At 45.2% G+C, this 27,500-nt stretch overlaps 1 protein-coding gene across 1 annotated transcript in view; it reads right to left on the bottom strand.

Moving 5' to 3' along the window:
• Positions 1-23,007: 23,007 nt before the first annotated feature.
• The window catches only part of lrrc2 (leucine rich repeat containing 2), an 8,206-nt gene continuing 3,713 nt past the window's right edge, over positions 23,008-27,500 (bottom strand). Inside the window, exons 6-9 of the mRNA XM_079516710.1 lie at positions 26,803-26,948; positions 26,380-26,532; positions 24,997-25,166; positions 23,008-24,271 (exon numbers count right to left, since the gene is read on the bottom strand). Of these exons, the coding sequence (XP_079372836.1) occupies positions 24,222-24,271; positions 24,997-25,166; positions 26,380-26,532; positions 26,803-26,948 (519 nt within the window). The 3' untranslated portion in view covers positions 23,008-24,221. The remainder of the gene's footprint in view (positions 24,272-24,996; positions 25,167-26,379; positions 26,533-26,802; positions 26,949-27,500) is intronic.

The raw sequence follows: 27,500 nt of genomic DNA, 5'->3' as shown, positions 1-27,500 counted from the left end.
ACAAAATGTAAACGCACGCACGCACGCACGCACGCACGCACGCACGCACGCACGCACGCACACAGACGAGCGAGTCAATTATCTAGCCGTGGTCCGATGTCTTTGCCGCAGCGAAGTTATTTTTAGGCAATTATTTCGCGACTTCATCCACCTCGGTAAAAATGACCTCTGTGACCTCAAAGGAATGGCCACACTCGCGCACACACACACACACACACACACACACACACACACACACACACTGCACACACATGCGCGCACATGCCAGGGATTAATAGTAAATGTAAACAGTGTTGATTGTGTTTCCAACAGCTCTATAATTACACTCTGTCAAAATGTCACTCTCTGTCACACTGGTGGAAAGTAACTAAGTACATTTACTCAAGTACAGTACTTAGGTACATCAACCCTATCAGCCATTTGAAAATAACAGATCTACAAGCTCACATAGATCGGCTATTTTCAAACACACCAGAGGTAGGCCTGCTGCCGAGCATTTCAACAACAAACCCACAGCAGTATAGGCCTACCTCTGGTGTGTGTGTGTGTGTGTGTGTGTGTGTGTGTGTGTGTGTGTGTGTGCGTGTGTGTGTGTGTGTGTGTGTGTGTGCATGTGTAACACCTTGAAGAACAGGAGCCCTCGTACAAGGTTTCTTCGACTATGCATGCACCTCTCTTGGTAGCCTGCTACAGCACCTCAAATGCCCTTAAAACAAGGCTCCAGACTTCCCAAAACAAACTGGTCAGGCTACTATACTGTAACCTGACTCCGCCAGATGGGGCAGCAGAGAGTACACTGGGTTCCCCCCTCCTGCTCCCATCTGGGAACTCTCAGGCAGACTTGATGCCCGGCCACAAAACGGCCTGGCCAATCAGCAGCAGCTTCTAGCAGCTTCTAGCAGCAGCTTCTAGCTTCTAGCTGCTGCTGGCATCAAGTGGCGGAGTCAGGTTAACTATACTGGGCCTCACCACCCCAAACCCATCTCACCCCAGCCCACTTTGACAGGCTGGAATGGCTTAGGGTCGACGACAGAGTACAGCATCTTGCAATGGGTCTGGTCCACAAGATTCGATACACCACCAAGATACCCATGTACCTGTCTAGATGCTTCCTTAATGTCAATGAAGTCCACACCCACAACACCAGAGGGAGTGCAACAAACCATGTACAACCCAGATTCTCACAAACAAGGGACTAAATTAATTTCGCTCCTATGCCACCAAAATGTACTTTTCCCTTTTTACCTCCTCTATGATGATTTCCTGTTTTGACTATATATAAGTGTATATTCGTATGTCTCTAAATGTTTTGATGAATTGAAAATGGTGGGTCCTATAATCCTATTGTAAACAAGTGTAATGCTTTATGGTGTCGTCCACTCACAGTTAACAGTTTTTGTACTGTAATTCTGCAAACTGTTAAATCAAATCAATCAATCCAACCTGTAGAAATCCTGCTTTCTATTTACTGTTGTGTTCACAGCTCATATCGGCTCTATTCTGTGTGTTGTTCATCCTGTGTGACAGTGCTCCCTAGTGGACTGCATTCATTCCTGCACGGATAACTATAAATGCGCCACCTCTCTCTTTGTGTGTGTGTGTGTCTCTGTGTGCGCGTGTGTACGGTTGAAATGCACGTAACTCGAGAACAGTTTGCCCCACCGACTTCAAATTCGACATGGGCCTACATGTTCCACACCCCCGCCGGGAGTGCAGTGCCCGATGTCGAGTCGGTCGGACCCACGGCCACAAAACCACCCCAAAAGGGGTCAGGCTCTGCCAGTGGGCCTAATGAGACAAATCCCTATCACCAGTGCAATTTCCAGCCTCATTGCAACCCCACACCTGCCAATTGATTACTTAACCACTCCACTTTTCACAGTCAGTTTGCACTCTTCAGACACAGGCAGACAGACAGATACAGAGATCTCCATGTGGGACAAGTTGACAACAGGTATTATTAGGTTCCCAAGTTGCATCGTTCTCAAGTAGGCCGGTGGCCGACGGGCACCTACAGGTCTAGTCTAACTATAAATGTGCCACGTCTCTGTCTGTCTGCGTGCGAGCGCGTGTACATGTGTGCGCGTCAGGGCCGTGCAGAGAGCACTGAGGGGGCAGGGGCTCAAAGCCCACTAAAGGGCACATCTGTGTGCCCACATGGCTAAGACAACAGCTTATTTCCATAAGAATAAAAGCAATACATGAGTGTGAGCATATGAGTTTGTCTATGTGAGTGTTTTGGGAATTAGTTAAAAAAAATAAAAGTATTATTTCCTTTTGTATACACACACACACACACACACACACACACACACACACACACACACACACACACACACACACACACACACACACACACACACACACACACACACAATCTAAACAACACACTCTAACTGCACCATTATTTACTGCATATCAATGAACATAATAATTATTGTGTGATAAAGACAGACTGCTTTCTCACTTTTCCTCTTGAGCCACACATGTTCAATTGTATTTCATATCGTTGCTGTCGGGAGGAAACCTCATAACTCCATTTTTGAGGTTTTTCTTCATAAATCGATGCTACTGAACACCCTTTATGTCTGTGTTGTTACATATTGAACCAATGGAAAGCATCCATGTCTGTGTGTGTGTGTGATAATCAAATTTGGAGATCCATTGTCAGTGGAGTTAAGAGGTTTTTCTGTCATTGATATGAACTATCTTGACAGAGAAAACCACCTAACTCCATTTGAGCTGTATTCGGGTAAAGTGGGGATAATATAATGACACGTGCAAGTATCTGATAATATACAAAGTCACAATACCAACTTTGATGAGGCAGTATTGGTTTGTTTCAGAAATATATGGTTTTCTTTCATTTCTGAAAAATGTAAAATTTGTTTTTCCATTTCCTGAAAAATGAAGATTTTGGAGTTAAGAGGTTTCCTCCCGACAGCGGAGATATTCATTTTCTGTTTACCATATTCTCATTTCATACTCCACATTCCCATATGTCAGGATTACAATATATTCTCCATGACCTGTTATTATTCTCTGTGCTTTCTGTCAGGCTAAAAGGTCATTATTATCAAGCACTGTTTGCTAACCATGCTAACCATGGCTAAGTTAGCAATCAGTTGATCTTGACTAGTCCTACAGTTTGATATCCATATAGTCATTCATTCCATTTCACATAATGACACAGATACAATTGGTTGGTCAAACAAACCTTTATTCCTTTACAAGTCAAACAGTTTAAGTATCATCATTATTATTGTCAAACACACAATACTCACACCATCCTCATTTCCTGGTCAGAGGTTCAGAAAATAGTCACCACTGAATCCACTGCTCCTGTATTGACAAAGATTCTCTAAAGGTTATTTAAATGTTTTCTTTGTTTCATGTTCACTAGATATGTAGGTGAATACTGTGTGTGTGGCCACTAGATCAGGGGTTCTCAACCTTGTTGGCCCCCCGGGGACCCCCTCTGGGGGGTCTGAGTGGAGGTAGTCATTCCACTAGACAGAGGTCTAGGTCTGAGTGGAGGTAGTCATTCCACTAGACAGAGGTCTAGGTCTGAGTGGAGGTAGTCATTCTACTAGACAGAGGTCTAGGTCTGAGTGGAGGTAGTCATTCCACTAGACAGAGGTCTGAGTGGAGGTAGTCATTCTACTAGACAGAGGTCTAGGTCTGAGTGGAGGTAGTCATTCCACTAGACAGAGGTCTAGGTCTGAGTGGAGGTAGTCATTCCACTAGATAGAGGTCTAGGTCTGAGTGGAGGTAGTCATTCTACTAGATAGAGGTCTAGGTCTGAGTGGAGGTAGTCATTCCACTAGACAGAGGTCTGAGTGGAGGTAGTCATTCTAGTGTCAGACATGGAGAGAGAAGGGGCACCATGAGCTCTGTCCTAGGACAGTGTTGGGGCACCATGAGCTCTGCCCTAGGACAGTGTTGGGGCACCATGAGCTCTGCCCTAGGACAGTGTTGGGGCACCATGAGCTCTGTCCTAGGACAGTGTTGGGGCACCATGAGCTCTGTTCCTAGGACAGTGTTGGGACCTGAAATGTCCAGACTGGGTGCTTGAATTTAAGCAATGTAAGTTTGTTATTTTCATTTTTGAAGCTACATTTTTTTTGTGAAAGAATTTTTTTCTGAACATTATTTTGAACATTACATTTGAACATTTTTTGGAACTATTGAGATTTTTGGTATGTCATTTTTCTTTGCCACCTAGCCCTCACGTACTCATTTACATATAGCATGAATATGACTTGTTAAATCCTGACCAATGTGGACACACACTAAGACTCATATTGTACTACCAGTAACCAGTAAGCTGGAGGGAATAATGCAAGAGAAAATAAACATGAAATTCCATCATGTTGAATAGAAAATAAGATCTATACACAAGATAAAACAAAAATACATCACAATAAACTATTAATGTGTGTTTTATTCAGTCATGTTGATGTTGTCAGATTATGTAATTCCTCTGCTTTTGAATCATTGTCATCCTGGATTAGACTGACTGATCATATGTCTTAAACTAAAGGCTTGTATGAGTCCTCATGTGTGTTTTTACACTACCCGTCCGAGTAAAGCCTTTACCGCATACTGTACAAGGAAATGGCTTTTCGCCTGTATGAGTCATCATGTGCTTTTTTAGATGACCTGTCTCAGTAAAGCCTTTACCACATCATTTACAAGAAAACGGCTTTTCGCCTGTATGAGTCATCATGTGCTTTTTTAGATCACCCGTCTGAGTAAAGCCTTTACCACATACTGAACAAGTAAAGGGTTTTTCACCTGTATGAGTCCTCATGTGTTTTTTTAGATCACTGGTACAAATACAGCCTTTACCACATACTGTACAAGTATAGGGTTTTTCACCTGTATGAGTCCTCATGTGTTTTTTTAGATGACCTGTCTCAGTAAAGCCTTTACCACATAATTTACAAGGAAATGGCTTTTCACCTGTATGAGTCCTCATGTGTGTTTTTACACTACCCGTCCGAGTAAAGCCTTTACCACATACTGTACAAGTATAGGGTTTTTCACCTGTATGAGTCCTCATGTGTGTTTTTAGAACACCCGTCTCAGTAAAGCCTTTACCACATACTGTACAAGTAAAGGGTTTTTCACCTGTATGAGTCCTCATGTGTATTTTTAGATAACTTGTAGTAATACAGCCTTTACCGCATACTGTACAAGGAAATGGCTTTTCGCCTGTATGAGTCATCATGTGTGTTTTTAGAACACCCGTCTGAGTAAAGCCTTTACCACATACTGTACAAGTAAAGGGTTTTTCACCTGTATGAGTCCTCATGTGTCTTTTTAGATCACTGGTACCAATACAGCCTTTACCACATACTGTACAAGAATAGGGTTTTTCACCTGTATGAGTCCTCATGTGTGTTTTTAGATGACCTGTCTCAGTAAAGCCTTTACCACATAATTTACAAGAAAACGGCTTTTCACCTGTATGAGTCATCATGTGTGTTTTTACACTACCCATCTGAGTAAAGCCTTTACCACATAATGTACAAGAAAACGGCTTTTCACCTGTATGAGTCATCATGTGTGTTTTTACACTACCCATCTGAGTAAAGCCTTTACCACATAATGTACAAGAGAACGGCTTTTCACCTGTATGAGTCATCATGTGTGTTTTTAGACTACCCGTCGCAGTACAGCCTTTACCACATACTGTACACGAAAAGGGCTTTTCACCTGTATGAGTCCTCATGTGTCTTTGTAGATCACCTGTAGTAACACAGCCTTTACCACATACTGTACACATATAGGGTTTTTCGCCTGTATGAGTCCTCATGTGTACTTTTAGATGTCCCTTTAGATTAAACTTTTTGCTACACTCTGTACAGCTAAAAGGTTTCTTCCCTGTATGAATCATCATGTGTTTGTTTAGATCTCCCTTTTGATTAAACACTTTGCCACACTCTGTACAGCTAAATGGTTTCTTCCCTGTGTGAATCATTGTGTGTCTATTTAGATCACGCTTGTGATTAAACATTTTGCCACACTCTGTGCAGCTAAAACGTTTCTTCCCTGTATGAATCCTCATGTGCGTTGTTAGATTTCTCTTGTGATTAAACATTGTGCCACACTCTGTACAACTATGTTTCTTCCCTGTATGAATCCTCATGTGTGTGTTTAGATTTCCGTTTAGATTAAACACTTTGCCACACTCTGTACAGCTAAAACCTTTCTTCCCTGTGTGACTCCTCATGGAGTCAGGTTGTTTGGATGATTCCAGGTCCTGGGACAGCTTGCGCTGTCCTCCTGTGTGACTCCTCATGGAGTCAGGTTGTTTGGATGATTCCAGGTCCTGGGACAGCTTGCGCTGTCCTCCTGTGTGACTCCTCATGGAGTCAGGTTGTTTGGATGATTCCAGGTCCTGGGACAGCTTGCGCTGTCCTCCTGTGTGACTCCTCATGGAGTCAGGTTGTTTGGATGATTCCAGGTCCTGGGACAGCTTGCGCTGTCCTCCTGTGTGACTCCTCATGGAGTCAGGTTGTTTGGATGATTCCAGGTCCTGGGACAGCTTGCGCTGTCCTCCTGTGTGACTCCTCATGGAGTCAGGTTGTTTGGATGATTCCAGGTCCTGGGACAGCTTGCGCTGTCCTCCTGTGTGACTCCTCATGGAGTCAGGTTGTGTGGATGATTCCAGGTCCTGGGACAGCTTGGCTCCTCCCACATGTTGTGTGTTTTGTGATTTCAGTGTGTTTAAAGCTGACTGATCTCCCCTAGGCTCCTCCCACTCATCACTGTCTTCAGTGTCAGATTCAGAACAGTGTGAAGAGAGGAGCTGCTCATCACTAGTTGGTTGTGATGTTCCACAGTCCTCTACACAGTGTGAAGAGAGGAGCTGCTCATCACTAGTTGGTTGTGATGTTCCACAGTCCTCTACACAGTGTGAAGAGAGGAGCTGCTCATCACTAGTTGGTTGTGATGTTCCACAGTCCTCTACATCAGCTTGTGTTTTCATGTGTTTAGTTGAGGTGCCGGCTACAGGCTCTGTCTCTCTGTTTTCATTATCTTCACTTTTCACTGCTAGTAATGTCAACGTTGACCCACCAGCCTCTTCTGGTCTTTGAAGTAGCTCCTCCTGTTCATCTTTAATGTGTGGAGGTTGTGGTTCCTCCTGGACCTGACTGGAGCTCCTCTCCTCTTCAGGTGGAACCTCCTCTTTACACACAGGGACGTGCAGAAAGTCTAGGAAAAATAATACAAAGAGACTCTATAAAAGGTTTGAATCTTGTACCTCAGTGCAGAGTAGTGGCTGGAAGAAGTATCAACAGATTACTCTTTGTCCACATGTTCCAACATTGAAATGTGACGGTGCGCTGACTGCGTTCTGTGCTGTAAATAGTGTGGCCGTTGTTTGTTTACATTGCAGCGCTCTCATAGAAGATGTGAGACCAGCTGAATGAGAGGTAGTCATTATCATAGATATATATGAGAAAGGATAGATGACACACCCCCACTGCTGGCCAATGGAGAGTGACGTTATAGTAAGGCTAGATGAAACGCCCCGCTGCTGGCCAATGGAGAGTGACGTCGCCATATGGTGGCCATCTTGCTACAGGTAGCTCGCCCACTCATAGCATTGTGTCTGTGGTGCATGTACTTTTTTAATAACCATAACTTGCTCAATTTTCAAGTGATTTTCAAACAGTTTGGTTTGTTATAAATGTCAGATGATACTGCATACTTATAATGGACTTTCATATAAAAAGGAACTAAGCAGATAAGCATCCTGAATCATAGCCACGTTGATGGCGTTTTTAATAAACCAACCCGTTTGTAAATGTGTCAAGATTTCACCATAGAACATACCAAAGAAGTTCACTGTATCAAGATGGCCAACTGGTGAACCATCTTTATATATGTCTATGGTCATTATTATTTAGAAAGTAATAGTAGTAGTGAAACTTAATAGTATGTAAGCCTTGCCAAGCCATGAGGCCCATAGGGCAGGAGCTCATCTCCTGTTTCTGTAGTGTGAGGCAGCTTGATGTACACCTCCTGGACATGACTCTAGTATGTCGCAGGGACTGACCCCCTAATCCAACCCTTGATGCTGAGGGTCAAGCAGGGGTAGCCTGGCTAATAAGCCAGACTCAAATCACACTGTCGTGTGGTATTTGAGTCTGGAGATGCTGTGTATGGATCTTGTTTCCCAGGGGGTGGGTTCAAACATTTTCTCTTTGACGCAATTGGTTAGAGGTACTGTCAGTCAAAGGTCTCAAGCATTGAATGTCACTGTACCAAAGCCCGCCCATATTGCATACCGTGTCCCGATTGGCCACACCAGTTCTCTGGTGTAGGAAATGTGCGTACAATTGAGCCTCTCCAGACCGTAATCCGCCGTTTTTTGCCAACGGCTGATTCGGTCTGGCTTATTAGCCAGGCTAAAGCAGGGGAGGCACTGGGTCCCATTTTTATAGTCTTTGGTATGACCCGGCCGGGGATTGAACCGCGACCTCCCAGACTCAGGGCGGATAGTTAATACTGAAGTAGAATTAACTGCAAAGCTTCAGTGAACGCATTAATACATTTACAACCAAACCATCGTCCCATTCAGAATACATTTAGATCAATGCATCCATGTAGTCAATAACCGATTCATATCAGTTCATCTTTACACCCTCAGTACCGTCACACTTTCACCAATACAATAAATAAAGACATCTTTACACCCTCAGTACCGACCCACTTTCACCAATACAATAAATAAAGACAGAGTGCTTTAAACTTACTGAGATCCATGTGGTCTTCAGGTTCCTGTTTAAGGTGGTCTTCAGGTTCCTGTTTAAGGTGGTCTTCAGGTTCCTGTTTAAGGTGGTCTTCAGGTTCCTGTTCAATAGAACCAGTCGTGGCTGGAGAACTGATCTTCAACTGCAGACTGGACTCCTCACACTGGACTGGAATGAAGGAATACAATAAATACTTTAAAGATGCAGTGCCACAATATTTTAAATCTTTCCAGTTTTCATGTGTCTATGAGGTGACAGTACTTCATTAGACCCCCTGGTGTGGTTTGTATGTGCAATGGTGTATTCCCTTTGTATTTAGGGTTTCTTCCTGGAGGCTGAACCCTTGACAGTCAAACGGGCCAATTAAATAAACACTGATAGTTTGACGTATAATTATCGAACGCCCCAAGGCACCTCCCCCGGCCCTCATTATATATATTTTTGAGGGGCGCTAGCACCTCCTATATACAGGTTTAATGTTTGTTTTTAGTTCAAACATTAAATGCCATTAACAATAAAGAGAATTTAATGTTTGTTTTGTCACCGTTTGTTTTACATCACCATTACATCACCTAATCAACATGAGTTAGACCTTAACCCATTTTGGGCGGGAACCCCTTTTGGTGGCGCGCTATGAACTTGTAGGTCTGCTATTTTTGAAAAATCGTAAAAATGCGGCACAAATCTTTGAATATATATTCTTTCAGAGCAAACGTCAGGCCTAAATGGGTTAATATATTAGCGCCCCTCACTTCACACAGGTGTGATTTTTTTAAATATGACAACCTCAGCTGTGGGCGGAGCTTCCACATACACACGTGTGCATTTTAAACATGGCTGCGGCAGGGTGATCCGAGTCTGTACCAAACTGTGACAGCTGTCAGTCATTTGATTTTGACACATTACCAGCTGACAGCAGGCGTGAGCAATGGCTGAATTAAGCAATATTACACCAGAGGGTGTTGTCATTAATGTGCCGTATGTGTGTGTAACACACATACCTGCAGTGTGTAGTTTGGTGTTGTGTGTGTAACACACATACCTGCAGTGTGTAGTTTGGTGTTGTGTGTGTAACACACATACCTGCAGTGTGTAGTAGGGTTGGGTGACGATACGAATCTATCGTCAATCGCGATTTGGATGAGTCTATCGCCGATTATTTTTATTAGGCGATTTTTCAGGGCGATTTTATTAAATTTTTTGCAAAACGTAGCCTGTACAAGTGTGAGCAAAATGCGAATTAATTTGGGCCAGCAGCCGCCGGTAGAAAGCCCTCCTCCCCTTGTATGCTCCTGCCCAAGCAGCAGCACCGGGGTCTGACGCTCCGACTGTCTGGGCGGGGAGGAGACGTTACTGTGGAGCAGGCTACATGTTGCTGTGTTTTGTTTACACTGTCACTCCAGTCCGGACCCAGTTAAATAATATACAGGCACACTGATGTCTCATGTCTCATCACCCGACGTGCTTCAATGCATGGCCGTGAAGTCGGGGGGGGGGGGGAAATAAAAAAATAAAGAAAAGGAAAAGGAGCGAGTGAGAGAGTTAGCATTGCAACATGCTATGCTAACACTACCAGCCATGGTGGTGATGATAGCTTAGCTTAGCATGCTGCTCGTCTGTTCAACTTTACTTCATCTCCGCCTGTAATTTATTTCTTAATTTGTTACCCTGACACCCGCGCTGCAAAAAACAGACAGATCTACTAGCTCTCAACGCGTCGCGAACGGCGCTGCAAAAACAGGCAGGACGCGACGCCTTGAGAGCTTGTGTTGTGGATCAGCAGCCCATGCTACTGCGGGAGTGCGGGCTGCTGCCCCCATGATGGGGGCCGGCGCTCCGAGCCGTCCGAGCCCCCGACGGTGCGGGGAGGCAAAACTTCTCCGGGGAGGAGGAGAAGTTACAAGGGCAGGCTACATGTTGCTGCGGCTAACAACACTGTCCCCAGACATGGTGGATTGGTGGTTGTGATGTTAGCTTGCAGCTGCTTGTCCGTTCCAACTTCAATTCATCTCCACCTATAACTTATTTCTTATTTTGTTACCCTGGGTGGCTGCGCTGCAAAAATAGACAGATCTACAAGCTCTCAGCGCGTAGCGAACGGCGCTGCAAAAACAGGCAGGACGCGGCGCCTTGAGAGCTTGTAGATCAGGCTTTTTTGCGACCCGCAGTGAGCTGTTATACTTATATGACACGAATATATCGTCCATCGGCGATTTTTGGACAGACGATGGGCGATTGAAAAACATTGGCATATCGCCCAACCTTAGTGTGTAGTTTGGTGTCGTGTGTGTAACACACATACCTGCAGTGTAGTTTGGTGTCGTGTGTGTAACACACATACCTGCAGTGTGTAGTTTGGTGTTGTGTGTGTAACACACATACCTGCAGTGTAGTTTGGTGTTGTGTGTGTAACACACATACCTGCAGTGTGTAGATCGATGTCCATATCAAAGTCAATGTCCAGCAGTTTGTTGTGTTTCTCCAGCAGAGTTTCTAGTGTCTCCATCTCTCTCTGGACGAGGCTACACATCCACTCTGCGGCCACACTGAGGCGCTCCAACACAAACACTCTGAGCCGACAAACATCACCGCTTGTTGTGTGTTTGTCCAAAACGCACAATATGTCCTCTCCCACCACTGACGTCATGTGTTCATGTATCTTCAGCCGTACAGACTCCATTGGACTCGTTTTACCTCCTTTAGGAGACATTTACACCAAACAGACTCTCTTCCAAACTACCGCTGTTTCCTTGGCTTCAACGCCGACAAATGGAACTCTTAGCTGGGCTGAATGAAGGAGGAAACACCGCTGGAGAGCCGAGATGATTTCGGGTCGTCACAACATTTCAGTGGCACCGAAGAACCGACTTAATGTAATGTAATGACCGGTGGGGTTCTCCCCATCGAACGACATGACAACCTTCTTTCTTTAAGTTGCTTTTATTCCAAATAACGAGTTACAAGGCACACAATAGTGATGGCTGGATAGCTACGAATAGCCTAACAAAATGCTAGCGTAACCCAACGGCTCAGAGCACAACAACACCACCAAACTAGTAAACGACTAAACGTGCTTCCGCCCTGACCCCGGAAGTACTTCCCCCGGGCTGGTCCTTAAAGGAACACACACAGTAGCACAGTCCTAACCATAACACAGTACTAGTGTTCCACTGGGACGCTACAGTAACATAAACATAAACATAAACTAGCAGATCTACAAGCTCGCAATGCGACGCGTTGTGAGCTTGTAGATCTGCTAGTTTCAAAACAATCATGGAAAAAAATAAATGTGACAAAAATGTGGAATATTCTTTGAAACATTTTAACAACAACCCCCTTTTCCCCTCACTGTATATGTTTCTTTTCCCTTTTTACCTCCATTATGATTAATTCCTGTTCTGTTCTTTGTCTATATAGAAGTGTCTATTTGTACGTCTCTAAATGTTTTGATGAATTGAACATGGTGGACCCTGTTGTAAACAAGTGTAATGCTTAATTGGGTCGTCCACTCACAGTTAACAGCCTTTGTATTGAGTTTGTGCTTGAAATGTACTGTAATTCTGCAAACTGTTAATACATTTTTCAATCAATCAATCAATCAATGTTGTTCCTTCTGGCACAAAACATTTTTAAATGTTGGGTCCTTAGTTGGACAAATACATGAATGTGGAGGTCCTTGACATGGAGATGTGTAAGAATCACTGCTTTAAACAACTACAAACACATCCTAATTGGACCCAAAGCTCCCCCTGGTTCTCTGACTTACAAATACATAAAGGAACACTATTTGCAGGTGGTGTGTGCGTGTGCGTGTGCGTGTGTGTACAATTTACAATTTAGGCATTTAGCAGACGCTCTTAATCCAGAGCGACTTACATTAAGCAATAACAAAAGCATGGCATACATCACATATATACAAAGTAGTTATCATGAATCATGCGTAGACTAAGAACGTAACAGTGGAGTATCTATGTAAACTATACATACTATACTATATAATATATTATACATGTGTACTATAAAGTGCTATGACTACATAAAGTGCAATTCTAGAGCTGTCTACGTAACAAGCTATAAGTCTGTTTAAAATACTATCTAAGTCTACATAATGTGCTATCTAAGGGGCTAGGCTAGGGCAAGTGCTACGGGCCATGGTGGAGTCTGAAGAGGTGGGTTTTCAGACTACGGCGGAAGATTGGGAGTGAGGCTGCAGTTCTGACTGTGATGGGAAGTGCATTCCATAGTTTTGGAGCCAGAAGGGAGAAGAGTTTGGGACGTGTGGAGCGTTGTCCCGGCGTTTTTAGTGAAGGTACCTCCAGCTTCCCTGCGTTGGCTGATCTGAGTGCGCGGGAGGGTTTGTAGGGTACGATCATACTTGTGAGATATGGGGGGGCCATGCCTTTGGTTGCTTTGAATGCCAGCATCAGAGTTTTGTATTCTGTGCGGGCAGCGACCGGGAGCCAATGGAGGGAGCGGAGAAGGGGGGTGACGTGTGAGAATTTTGGCTGGTTGAAGACCAAGCGGGCTGCGGCATTTTGGATCAGTTGGAGGGGCTTAAGTGCACATGCCGGTAGGCCAGTAAGGAGGGAGTTACAATAGTCAAGTTTTGACAAGACTGTTGTCTGGATTAGGAGCTGGGCTGACTCCTGGGTGAGGAACGGTCTAATTCGTCGTATGTTGTAGAGTGTAAACCTACAGGATCTAGTGACAGCTGTGATGTGTGTTTTGAACGAGAGCTGACTGTCCAGGACAACACCAAGGTTCCTGGCTGTCGGGACAGACTTTACCAGGGCGTTGTCTACGGAGATAGTTAGCTCCCGCATAGGGCAGGACTTAGCTGGGAAGAACAGAAGCTCAGTCTTGTCTGGGTTCAGCTTGAGGTGGTTGGAAGACATCCACTGTGAGATGTCAGCCAGGCATGCAGTGATGCGTTCTTCTACCTGGGTGGCAGAGGGGGGGAAGGATAGAAACAGTTGTGTGTCATCGGCATAGCAGTGATAGGATATATTGTGAGCAGAGATGATGGTGCCGAGGGATTTAGTGTACAGTGAGAAGAGGAGGGGACCAAGTACAGATCCCTGTGGGACCCCAGTTTGGAGGGTGCGGGGGAATGATAGCAAACCTTTCCAAGAAACCTGGTAAGTCCGGTCAGAGAGGTAGGAGGAGAACCACTTCAGCGCCGTCCCGCCGATGCCTAGATCAGCTAGGGTGTCTAGGAGCAGCTGGTGGTTCACTGTGTCAAATGCCGCCGATAGGTCTAGGAGAATCAGGACTGCAGAGTGGGAAGCAGCCTGGGCAGCATGTAGTGCTTCTGTGACTGCGAGGAGTGCAGTTTCCGTGGAGTGTGCCTTCTTGAATCCTGACTGGTTGGGATCCAGCAGGTTGTTCTGTGAGAGATGGAGAGAAAGCTGGTTAGAGACAACACGTTCAAGGGTTTTGGAAAGAAAGGAAAGGAGTGATACCGGTCTGTAGTTCTTGACATCTGAGGGGTCAAGAGTTGGTTTTTTGAGGAGTGGTGATACCCTGGCTGACTTGAAGGCAGATGGGACACAGCCTGAGGTTAATGAGGTGTTGATAATGGAGGTGATGAAGGGGAGCAGGTCAGGTGCGATGGTCTGGAAGATTGGAGAAGGGGCGGGGTCGAGAGGACAGGTGGTAGGTCTAGTGGATGTGACTAGTTTCAGGACCTCGTCTGGGGATAGAGGAGAGAAGGAGGACATGCATGGTATGTTATGGTTAGCATTGGTTGAGTCGAGTGCTTCTTTATGGGGGAGGGGGGTAAAGGAGCTACTGATATCATCAACCTTCTTTTCGAAGTAGGTGGCAAAGGCCTCCGCGGTGAGGGATGAGGGTTGAGTGGGGGGAGGGGGTTTAAGGAGGGAGGAGAAGGTGGAGAAGAGTTTCCTTGGGTTAGAAGTGCAGGATTGGATTTTGGTGTGGTAGAAGGAGGTTTTAGCAGTGGTTAGTGAGAGGGAGAAGGCAGAGAGGAGTGAGTGAAAGTGGGAGAGATAATCTGGTAGCTTTGTCTTGTGCCACTTCCTTTCAGCTGCCCTGAGAGGTGTTCGTTCAGATCTGAGGGTTTCAGATAACCAGGGGGCCGGTGGGGATGAGCGAGCTGGCCTGGTCGAGAGAGGGCAGTGTTGGTCAAATGCAGATGAGATAGAGGAGAGGAAGGATGTGGTTGCGGAGTCGGGTGAGAGAGAGAGGAAGGACTCCAGGGAGGGTAGAGAGGAGAGAATAGAGGATGAGAGGGAGGAGGGGTTTAGGGACTTGAGATTGCGTCGGGTGGTGACGGTCGGAGGGTGAGTAGGTTTAGGTGGGTATTTAGGGATAGGGAGACGGCAGGAACGGAGCTCGTTATCGCTTCCTCCGCAACTGCGTGAATTCGCAGAATAGACACCCCCCCCAACCACGCACGCACGCAAACACACACAAACGCACGCACGCACACACACACACACACACACACACACACACACACACACTCACACTCACACACACACACACACACACACACACACACACACACACACACACACACACACACACACACAAATGAAGGTGGCGGCCTCAACATCATCCTCATCATCTTTTTCAATGTTAGCCAGGAGAATCCTGCGGAGACACAAGCTGCTCAGGAGAGCTTTCGCTTCTATATACAGGGAGCCGTGAATGCCAAAGACAGCTTTAACACTATATGGATATTCAGTATTTTAGCCGTGACGCGAGCGCCGCCTCTAGAGATACTTCAGTATTTTAGCCGTGACGTGAGCGCCCCCTTCAGAGATACTTCAGTATTTTAGCTGTGACGTGAGCGCCCCCTCCAGAGATACTTCAGTATTTTAGCCGTGACGTGAGCAACCCCTCCAGAGATACTTCAGTATTTTAGCCGTGACGTGAGCGCCCCCTCCAGAGATACTTCAGTATTTTAGCCGTGACGTGAGTGCCCCCTCCAGAGATACTTCAGTATTTTAGCCGTGACGTGAGCGCCCCCTCCAGAGATACTTCAGTATTTTAGCCGTGACGTGAGCGCCCCCTCCAGAGATACTTCAGTATTTTAGCCGTGACGTGAGCGCCCCCTCCTGAGATACATCAGTATTTTAGCCGTGACGTGAGCGCCCCCTCCAGAGATACTTCAGTATTTTAGCCGTGACGTGAGCTCCCCTTCCAGAGATACTTCAGTAGTTTAGCCGTGACGTGAGCGCCCCCTCCAGAGATACTTCCGGGTCCTAATTTGTGTCGCTTTTGTGTCCCCATAGAGTTATACTGTGACGCTCCGTCAGACTAAATCTGAGACGAAAACAACCACGAAAGTCTCATTTTACCGCTTTCCTTGCAACAACAAAGCTGCTGCTCTCCCAAATCTGGCTGTGACAGGCCGTCTGCCCCACACTGGATACTATCGCCATTTTATTTCATTGTGTCAACTAAATCCTCATTAATGCAAACTAGATTCAACATACTCAAGCCTGCACACATTCTAAATATGCCCCCGAAATATTGTACTGAGCAAATGGACTGTTACCACCTTCAATAATAATGATAATAATAGTCTTCATTGTCTCCACATCTAATACTTTCTTTGTCATGGACACTTGTACAAAACATTAATAATTCTACTCGAGTTGGAAGCATTAAGACCCATTTTAACCCTCAATGGCTTCCTTTCTGAAAATAACGTCATTTAAAAAAAAATCACGCGTTTAGATATTCTATTTACAATGAGATGCGGACGGGAGCTGGTGCCACTTGGACCCGGACGTAACGTAGCACTACAAAATGACGTCGGACTTAAATACAGAATTGGCATTTTGGCCCATATCCCATAACGAGATATTAGTTCAAACTACTTGAATGAAGTATTTTTTTATTTTTCTTTAAGAATTCCAACCTGTTGGCCCTTTTGAAATACTTTTTGCTTCCCCTTTAAAACGTAAATATTACAAGATCAAACATCAGCTAAGACTAATATTTTCATATCGATGACAACTGATTAATCGTGCATCCCTATTAAAAAACATATGAATACAGTATAGAGTACAGTACTCTGTACAGTACGCTCATTCAGATGAGACAAAAGGTGCTTCTTTTGGGTCATATCGCTCGCGCTCATAAAGTCCCCCTTAACCCATTTTGGGCGGGAACCCCTTTTGGTGTTTTAAGCATTCTGTTCTACTTTAGCTACTGAAAAATATCAGACCTACAAGTAGTAGGTCTGATATTTTTGAAAAGTCGTAAAAATGTGGCGCAAATCTTTGAATCTATATTTCAGAGCGAACATTTTTAACTAAAATATTTGCTTCTGGGGGGTCCCTGGAACTACATATTTTGAGATGGGGGTCCGTGGCCCAATAGAGATAATTCTGGGGGTCCTTGACATGAAAAAGGTTGAGCACCACTGACACAAACATGGATTTTTCAGAAAACCGTTGGGATTTAGAAGCCTTTTTTTAATCAACCTCAGTCCAAAATGGGTTAACTGACCCATTTACGGCCGTGGTGTTGATAGAAGGAATACGAGACGGTTCGCCCCTTTTCCAACTCGCCCAAAGCGGCGAAGAGCGGTCGCCCCAACGGGAAGAGCGGTCGCCCCAACGCGCGGAGAATTCGCCCCCAAAAGTCCGGAGAATTCGCCCAAAAGTCCGGAGAAGTCGCCCCAACAACGAGAGAGAGAGATTTTTTACATGTAGCTGTTATGTCTCACTGACAGCTGTTTGATTGTGCTGCGCTCTTGCATATTCCTGTGTTGTTTGTGATGATTGGGGGGATTATCTGGGATCGACTACTTCAGTCTTGACATACAACATGATGTGTGATGATGTTGCTTTGCCTTATTATTGACTCTGAGTTTTGAAAGTAAAGAAGAGTTGTGTTTAAGCTGTCATGGTCCACTGATTCACAATAGTAGCCTACTTTTAAACAGAGAGAGAGAGAGAGATTTTTACCTGTACTATATTTGTACATGTACTTTGACATCAAAGGTGTCTGGCAGGCAATTTTATGTAAGTGGGAAGCAACAAGAACTTGACACACACACAGCATACAATAACAGGCAGGCAATTCTATGTAAGTGGGAAGCAACAAGAACTTTAGTGCCACCTGCTGAAATAAATAATACATGTTGTTATTATTATTATTATTATGTATATTAGTACAACAACAAAATTGCAGGTAGGCCTACCATGACATGCAACATAAACATGAGTGCATATGGCTAGTAGTAGACTAGTATGAAAGTCTGTGAAAGATTCCACATAAATTGCCTTCATGATTTGAGTCCACCTGTTGGTGGCGGGGACAGCCCCCCATTCCGAAACACCGCCATTCCGAAACACCGCCATTCCGAAAGGGGGGCATAAACCCCGCCATTCCGAAACACCGCCATTCCGAAAGGGTGGTATACGCTAGTCTGTGAATGGCCCCTCATTCTGCCCCACGGTGAATTGTCTATTTTCATGTCAATCAATGGCCGCTCATTCGGCCCCACGGAGCTGTTATTTAATGAGCCCTATCAATGGCCGCTCATTCGGAGCCCAATACGCGTGCGTCCATAAACGGTAAACCCAACGTGTCTGATGAGTGCCCATTGACTCGGGAATGGGCCTTGAACAAATAACCCTATAGTATAGAACGAACCAGCAGAACGACCAGAGACGCACAGCATCACCAGCTGGCTGTATGCCCAATCCGTAGAGCTCCACCTGGCTGGAGCGCACAGTCCCGCAACACTCACTCACTCACTCACTCACTCACTCACTCACTCACTCACTCAGGTTTTATTTAATTCATAACAAGTCATAACCTACTGTAAGCTAATTCCATCTCGCCCCAGCTTTTTTCCGCCGACCTCACGTGCTTTGATTTTGAGTTTTTTTTCCTCTAGTGGATAATTTTCTGTTTTAATATGGGCCTACTTTTATTTCTACTCCACTACATGTCCACTTTACTGCAGTAAAATTAGGCCTATTTAATGCCTATTTTGCATTTTTTACATTTGCAAACTGTTTTTGTTTTGTTTTTTTATACCGATGTGTAACTGCTGATGTCATGTCATTGCAAGGAACATGCAAGGAACAGTAAAGGCCTTTCTCAAATGTTGATTACCGGACTTATTTCTTCATTGCAAAATTGATACTTTAACTTAAGCAAAACTTTTCCACCACTGTGCAAATCGTTCTGAAGGTATAGGCCATGGGTTAATTTGGATATGTGTCCACCCTTTGAATGGGACTGAGAGTAGGCTACTTTTGTACTGAACTTAAGAGCTGAATAGGCTATTGTGTAGCTGTAGTATAGCGCCCCAAAGAAGCGCACAGACTCTGGTTTGGCTGCATCTACCATGACTATGTTTAAAGCACCCTCTTCTGCACGCCTCTTGTTCCTCGGTGAACGGCGAAACCCCTGCATATTGCTTCCGTTATCATATTGTGAAATATCCATTCCAAATGTATCCATTAGGAAGACGCATTTTCTTTGAGGATTTGCATTGTGCTACCAATGGCATATAGTGCGTTCTCATGCACGTTAATAATTTATTTATTGCTGCTGCGCTGTTATTATTAAGTGCAGTATTTACGCACATAGCCTCGTTTTGGTTTGATATTAGTCCAGACCAGACTGGACAGCTGTGCGATCTCATCTCATGGATTCCTTCTGAAGACTTCAATTATGGGCATGTGGACTATTATGGACAGATTAGCATAAACACCCCATGCTCATGCTGGTTTTCTTTCCAATTGCGCAGTGAGCAACAGGCAGGTCTTATTTTCCATTCTACACCAGTTCCGACATTTCTATTCAAAGCTGTAACATTACCTTTTCCTTGAGTTAATATAATATTTGATACATAAAATTATCATGCACAAGTTGATCATTATAGCCTAAATAACGCTATGTCAATTCCTGCATGCCAATGATTAATGAGATGAAAGTTTCATCATACTTCTGGTGGTTACGGAGTAATTAGAATCACAGACAGCCTTCTGAATGTGGCTATTTGGAGAGCTCCAAGTTGCGCACGGATGCTTGTTATTTTTTCCAGTGGTTCCTAAATGCTAGTTTCTTCGAATATATCTAATCTCCTAGTTCACAAGTTGTCGTGCTGTGATGCGTTGTGAAATTAGAGAGAACTTTGAACTATTGCGCTTGAGATTTGGGTAAATTCTGGGTTAAAACTATAGCTCTCTCCAAAGGCCCAGAATTAATTGGAGACAAAAAAGAAAGCAGTGCTGTTCGCTTTCAAGAAATGACGCACGGCTGCTATAGGCCAATGTCCAAGGTGAGGACTATATTATTATTATTATTATTATTATTATTATTATTATTATTATTATTATTATTATTATTATTATTATTATTATTAGAGGGAGAGAGAGAGAGACACAGAGGGAGAGAGAGAGAGATACGGAGGGAGGGGGAGAGAGAGAGAGAGAGAGAGAGAGGGGTGAGAGGGGTTGTTACTGAAATCGGTGCGGAGTGATTGATTGATTGATTGCGCGGTGGCGGCAGTAGGTCACTCAGGGGAATATGAGAGAGAGAGAGAGAGAGAGAGATTAACTTGCGCACATGCACATGGTGAGGCTCACCAGGTGAGCTCTGTGCGCTCCGGAGATTTAACTTTCGGAATGGCGGGGCGAATTCTTCCATGGGGAAACATCGCCATTCCGATATATGGAAGTGAACCTTCGGAATGGCGGTGGTTCGGAATGGCGGTGCGTAACCGGTGGCACTGTAAGTCTGTGAAAGATTTCACAGGCTCCAGGTCCCCAGCTAAACAATGAAATAAGCAACTCCATACCATGACATGCAAAAACGAATGTTACTGGATAACATTATGTAAACATGAGTGCATATAATTTCAAGTACTGTACTTGGAATGGAATTTCCAGAACAATGGAGGGGAGTAAGCCATTCATTACCCATGCATAATTTTAATTTGACCAACAACAAACGAACGGGTTCTAACTGGTTCTAAATGTTCTCCTTTGACAAACAATGTTCTAATATGATAAATAAGGTAAAATAAACATGAAATAAACACGGGGCGAGATATCCGTGCGTTGGGGCGAGATATCCACGCTGTGGGGCGAGCTGTCCACACTATGGGGGCGGGCTCTCCACGGCTCGGGGCGAGCCGTCATCACTTTTCGAAAATCTGTGGCGAGCCGTCTTCACTTTTTGAAATTCTGTGGCGAGCCGTCTTCACTTTTCGCGAGGGCGAGTTGGAAAAGGGGCGAGTCGTCTCGGTACCGATAGAAGCCATTAAAGATCCATTATCTGGTCCAGCGTGTCGTTCCCCAGACCGGGCCGGTGCCGGATCAAATGGGCCGTTCTAATTCTCATTAAACGGCGCTAATTTCACATGAGGGAGAGTTGATGGCGGGTGGTCAAAAAGCATTCAAAGGTCAGCCAAGCATACTACATCAGTCTACCGAGTGAGAGAGAGTGTGCGGACGCTGTGTGTGTGTGTGTGTGTGTGTGTGTGTGTGTGTGTGTGTGTGTGTGTGTGTGTGTGTGTGTGTGCGCGTGTGGTGTGTGTGCGTACTCATCCGTTTCCATACATATGAATTCTTATTCTGGAGTGAATATTCTGAAAAAAATAGCACCGTCACTCACAAATATTTCCGTACGGAGGGAAACAAGTAGCAGACCGAGTAAAGAGCCCTGTGGGATCCCGGGCCAACACAGTACTGTACCATTCTGGGCGGGAACCACTTTTGGTGTTTTAAAGCATTATGTTATATTTTAGCTATTGAAAAATAGCAGATCTACAAACTCGGTGGCGTAGCGCGCCACTCGGTGGCGTAGCGCGCCACTCGGTGGCGCGCTACGCCACCGAGTGGCGCGCTACGCCACCGAGTGGCTTATTTGCCCCCCACACAAGCCCTTATTGGCCTCCCACATAAGCCCTTATTTGCCCCCCACACAAGCCCTTATTGGCCTCCCACATAAGCCCTTATTTGCCCCCCACACAAGCCCTTATTGGTCCCCCACACAAGCCCGTATTGGCCTTCCACACAAGCTCTTATTGGTCCCCCACACAAAAAACTTTATTTTTTTTATTTTTTTTGGAGAAAGGGCACTTTCTGCAAAAGGGCAGGTGCTCAAGCCCCCCTAGCCCCCCCCCCCTCTGCACGTGCCTGGTGCGCGTGTGTGCGTGCGTGTGTGTGTGTGTGTGCGTGTGTGTGTGTGCGTGCACTGTTGTAATGCACGTAACTCGATAAACCGACTTCAAATTCGACACATGCGTTCCACACCCCCACAGGGAGTGCAGTGCCCGGTCTCGAGTCTGTGGCATACACCGTTGTCCAGAAACACCACAAAAGGTGTGCCAGTGGGCCTAATGAAGCCAACTCCTCTCACCTGTGCAATTTCCAGCCTCTGCCTCAGCCAATTGATTGCCATGGCAACCCCACACCTGCCAATTGATTACTTAACCAGTCCGCTTTTCAGTCAGTTTGCATTCTTCAGACACAGGCAGACAGACAGGAACAGAGACACAGACTAGTCTCGCGTTACCAGACAACTATTCCACAATCTCCGAATGCTATATAGAGTCTGGGACTATAGCCCCATGAGCTGAGTAACGGAAGCTGCCATTTCCGTTCACGAAAATATATATTTTTATTTCCTTTTCTGCTAAGCAACAAGCTATAGCCTTAGATGTTTTCTATTTATATTAGGATAAATATGCGCGACTGTAAAGACGAAACGGAAGTGGCGAGGAGGCTCCACTTCCGCTGTATCCGGATACTCATGAGACCTCTTCCGTTGGCCCAGACTGTATGATGAAGCGTTTGGAAATCACGGAGGCAACAGTCTGGTAACGCAGGACTAGACACAGACAGACAGTTATTGCATACTACAGAGATCTCCATATACAGTAAGGGCACAAAAGGGACACAGACAGATAGGTAAAACGGGTGCTATGACAATGGGTATTATTAGGTTCCCAAGTTGCATCGTTCCCAAGTACTGTAGGCCGGTGACCGACGGGCGCCGGGCACGTACAGGTCTAGTATACCTCAGTCCATTTAGTCTTACACTTTAGTTAAAACAATTATGCTGTTATGTGGTTCCTGTTGTGATACTGGAATCTGTCCACACAATTCAATTCAATTCAAAGGGCTTTATTGGCGTGAGAAAACATACGTTTACATTGCCAAAGCAATTGTACATTTGAAATTCAATAAATCAATTTCTATGTACCAAGATCACTCAATGCAGATGTGCAGGAATACACACAATGATTAGTCTTTAGGGTGGTTGTGTTCCATGTGATATCCTTCTCCTATCACAGCAGCTCACAAATCTTGCTGCTGTGTTTGCACACATGTTGAGCCCCTCATATATAAAGGTTTAATGTTTGTGTTTAGTTCAGTGTGTTTTAGAAACGCCATTGACAATGAAGGGAAAATGTACGTCATCTTGTCCCTAACACAAACATTAAATGCCATTATTACATGGCTTGGTTGAATGCTTGATTCTGATTGGTCAATCGCTTAATTCAGCGGTGAATTATGTGTCGATAATGACCGCTCCGCTGTATAACTGACCGCTGCCTAATCAAACCTCTGAGCACCAGCTGCGCGGCTGCGCCCCTCTTGATTTACTGCTGTTTCCAACATGACAGCCATGTAAACACACACACACTAGTGACACACAATGTAATTTACAGCTAAACATTGCTCTTAAAACATTTTTTTAAAACATTTGAGCGAGAAATAGACGAAGCAGGACCTGAAAATGGATTCTATTTGATCAACTCACTTCCTTGTTTTCCGACAGTGTTCCAGCCCTGCAGCTGCAGGCGCAGCCAGCGCGAACTTATGTTTTTTGTTGTGTTTTGGGTCAATGTATTAATTTATGTTAGTTAGCCATGTAATGTGTATAATTCACCTTCAGGGAGTGTAACCACATCAGCTTCGCCTCGGTGGTTAAACTCCCTGTCGGTGAATTATCTCCCGACAATGACCACCTAGCCAGATATTATCCCTTACTTAACAATAAAGATATTTTTGTTTTGACACCATTTGTTTTACATCACCATTACATCACCTACCTAATTTTTTGTCACACAGTGGTAAGGATTTCCTCACGGTGTGAACAAACACGCTGATGCGTCTTCAGATGAGCTATAGCTGAGTGAAAGCCTTCTCACACTGACTGGTCACAGTGGAAGGGTTTCTCCCCCAGTGTTGTCAAACTGGTTACAGTGGAGGGGTTTCTCTCCAGTGTGAACATGTCATGTCTAACACTGGTTACAGTGGAAGGGTTTCTCCCGCAGTGTTGTCACACTGGGTTACAGTGGAAGGGTTTCTCCCCCAGTGTAAACATGCTCATGTCATGTCTCTTCAGGTTACCTAACCTATTGTAACAGACGTCACACAGCTTTCATCATCATCATCATCGTCGTCATCATAATTAATATAATCTACATCATCCTCGTCTTCATCACAGCTGACAGGAGATCGACACCTTGGTGGTGGAGTAGGGGACTGTATCTGGAAGACAAGCAATGGCACGCACGCACGTGCGTGCACACACGCACACACACACAAAAAGGTTGAGCACCGCTGACATAGAAACATAGATTTTTCAGGAAAGCAGAGTGCGCAAGTAATGTGGTTTATCCGGGGCTTCGATGCGTATGCCGTGGTACATATACTGATTTGGAGAGTGACGTAATGCAGATATGTATCAATGCCGGGGTATAACTGGCTCTCGATGGTGACGTAATAAAATATGTTTCAGTGTCGGGAGGATTAAAGGTAATGTCTCTATGTATACATGTATGTAATCTGAAACCTACCTTTATTACGTCACCATCGAAAGCCAGTTATATCCCGGCATTGATACATATCTTCATTACGTCACACTCAAAATCAATACCACGGCATACGCATCAAAAAGCCCAAGTGACCACAATATACTACTTTTCAACTTACAACTTACATACACTATACATACATACATACGTTACCTGTTAGCTAACCAATATTGAAACATATCGTAATTACGTCACCATTGACGGCCAGTTATAACCCGACTTTAGTATTTAATTCCAATGTTTTACAGAGAGGCTGAGATTTGAAAGTTTGTAGCGGTCGACAGTACTTGCGCGCTCTGCTTGCGCACTATAGTAGGCCATTTATGGCCTACTAGTGCGCAAAGCGCAAGTAGGCACTCGACAGAGTGCAGTTCTAGTTTAGTAGCCTATAAGTCTCACCTCTGTCTCTCAGGGAGCTGACGTAAGCCTGGATGAACTCTTTGTCTCTGCCGTCCTCCCTCTCCTCCTCCTCCTCCTCTTTCCTCTTGTGTCTGTTCTTCTTCCTCTCCTCTTCCTGCCTCCTCTTCCTCTCTTCCTCACTCGGCGGGTTGTCGTACAGCCTGATGAACCTGCGTGTGTGTGTGTGTGTGTGTGTGTGTGTGTGTGTGTGCGCGTGCATGCGTGTGTATGTGTGTGTGTGTGTGTGTGTGTGTGTGTGTGCACAACCAGAGAAAACAACATTGTTTCCATGGAAACACATTGAAAACATATATTCAATCTTGTTCAAAATGCGGCAGCCAGAGTTTAAATTATAAAATGAGAGAAAATCCCTGCTGACAAAAAGAACAGCAAAAAACAGCTTATGATGGTTGCTGGTCTTATCTGGTCTTAGCTGGTTTTAGCTGGTCTTAGCTGGTCTTAGCTGGTTTAGATGGTATACCAGGCTGAACATGCTGGTTTGTCAGTGTATTTGGTTAGCTGGTCTAGGCTGGATTCTGCTGGTCTTTGCTGGTCATCCAGCCAGCCGGCTGGCTGGATGACCAGCAAAGCCAAGCTTATAGCTGGTCATGTTGATTAGATCATACATGGGCAACTGGCGGCCCGGGGGCCACATGCGGCCCCCACCTTCACTTAATGTGGCCCTCAGGTTAATATCCTATAGCTGAATGACTATAGAATTGTATTTTTCAATGTATTTGCATTTAAGGTCATAAAGTTTAAAATAAGTAACCTATAACTAATTGCAATTGAAATGATTCCAATTCAAAAATAACAAAAAATAAATAAATCTGAATTTTAAAAATATCAGACCTAATTCAAGATATTTTGATACAGTAATATGCAATGTGGCCCCTTTGGAGTGAGTGTGGAACTATAGTGGCCCTCTGGAGTGAGTGTGGAACTATCGTGGCCCTCTGGAGTGAGTGTGGAACTATAGTGGCCCTCTGGAGTGAGTGTGGAACTATCGTGGCCCTCTGGAGTGAGTGTGGAACTATAGTGGCCCTCTGGAGTGAGTGTGGAACTATCGTGGCCCTCTGGAGTGAGTGTGGAACTATAGTGGCCCTCTGGAGTGAGTGTGGAACTATCGTGGCCCTCTGGAGTGAGTGTGGAACTATAGTGGCCCTCTGGAGTGAGTGTGGAACTATCGTGGCCCTCTGGAGTGAGTGTGGAACTATAGTGGCCCTCGTGTTACGTTCTTAGATTACACATGTTAACTACTTTTTATGTACAGTATGTGATGTATTGCCATGCTTTTTTGTTCTTGCCTAATCTAAGTCGCTCTTGATTAAGAGCGTCTGCTAAATGCCTAAATTGTAAATTTAGGGGGTTGGTGTTCAGTACTTGATGGCAGGGTAGCAGGGTAGCCTGGTAGATAAGCCCCTCACGTCATCTCCGCTGACCACTATCATGCTGAGGGTGGTGATGTTGGTCAGACAGTGAGGGAGGTAAGACAGGCGGTTCTTATGGACGAACAGGGTGGTGAGACACTCCAGCCTGGGAAATAGAGGTAGAGCGCACGCACACACCCACGCACGCACGCACGCGCACGCACGCGCACGCACGCGCACGCACGCACACAAACGCACACAAACGCACACACACACAAGTTTATACATGAAGGCTATATCTTGCGCCACCCCTTAGCCATTATCCCTGCATGTCCATGTCCTCAGGGAGGTCAGTGAGGTCGTAGGTCATAGGTCATAAGGTTACATGTCCATGTCTTCGGGCAGGTCAGTGAGGTCATAGGTCATAAGGTCACACCTGTCCATGTCTTCGGGCAGGTCGGTCAGGGCGTTGTTGCTCATGTCCAGCAGCTGCATGGAGGTCATCCTCAGAGCGCAGATGGGGATGGACACCAGGAGGTTCTCTGCCACGTCCAGATGGATCAGCTTCTTCAGAGAGGAGAGCTGGACAGACAGACAGACAGACAGACAGACAGACAGACAGACAGACAGACAGACAGACAGACAGACAGACAGACAGACAGACAGACAGACAGACAGACAGACAGACAGACAGACAGACAGACAGACAGACAGACAGACAGACAGACAGACAGACAGACAGACAGACAGAGGTACAGTCAGTGTGTCAGTGTTCCCTGTTTGTTATGAAAGGCTCATTCCCTCGCAGGGAAGCTGGAAGAACCTTAACTAAAAACGCTGAGACAACGCTCCACGTGTCCTAGACTCTTCTCCCTTCTAGTCTAAAACACCCTGGACAACGCTCCACACGTCCTAGACTCTTCTCCCTTCTCTAAAACACCCTGGACAATGCGCCACGTGTCCTAGACTCTTCTCCCTTCTCTAAAACACCCCGGACAACGCTCCACGTGTCCTAGACTCTTCTCCCTTCTAGTCTAAAACACCCTGGACAACGCTCCACGCGTCCTAGACTCTTCTCCCTTCTCTAAAACACCCTGGACCACGCTCCACACGTCCTAGACTCTTCTCCCTTCT

This window comes from Electrona antarctica (assembly GCF_951216825.1).
Source record: "Electrona antarctica genome assembly, chromosome: 12".
Taxonomy (NCBI): Eukaryota; Metazoa; Chordata; class Actinopteri; order Myctophiformes; family Myctophidae; genus Electrona; species Electrona antarctica.
The sequence above is the reverse complement of the archived record's forward strand: the minus strand, read 5'-3'. Positions and strand labels throughout refer to the sequence as shown.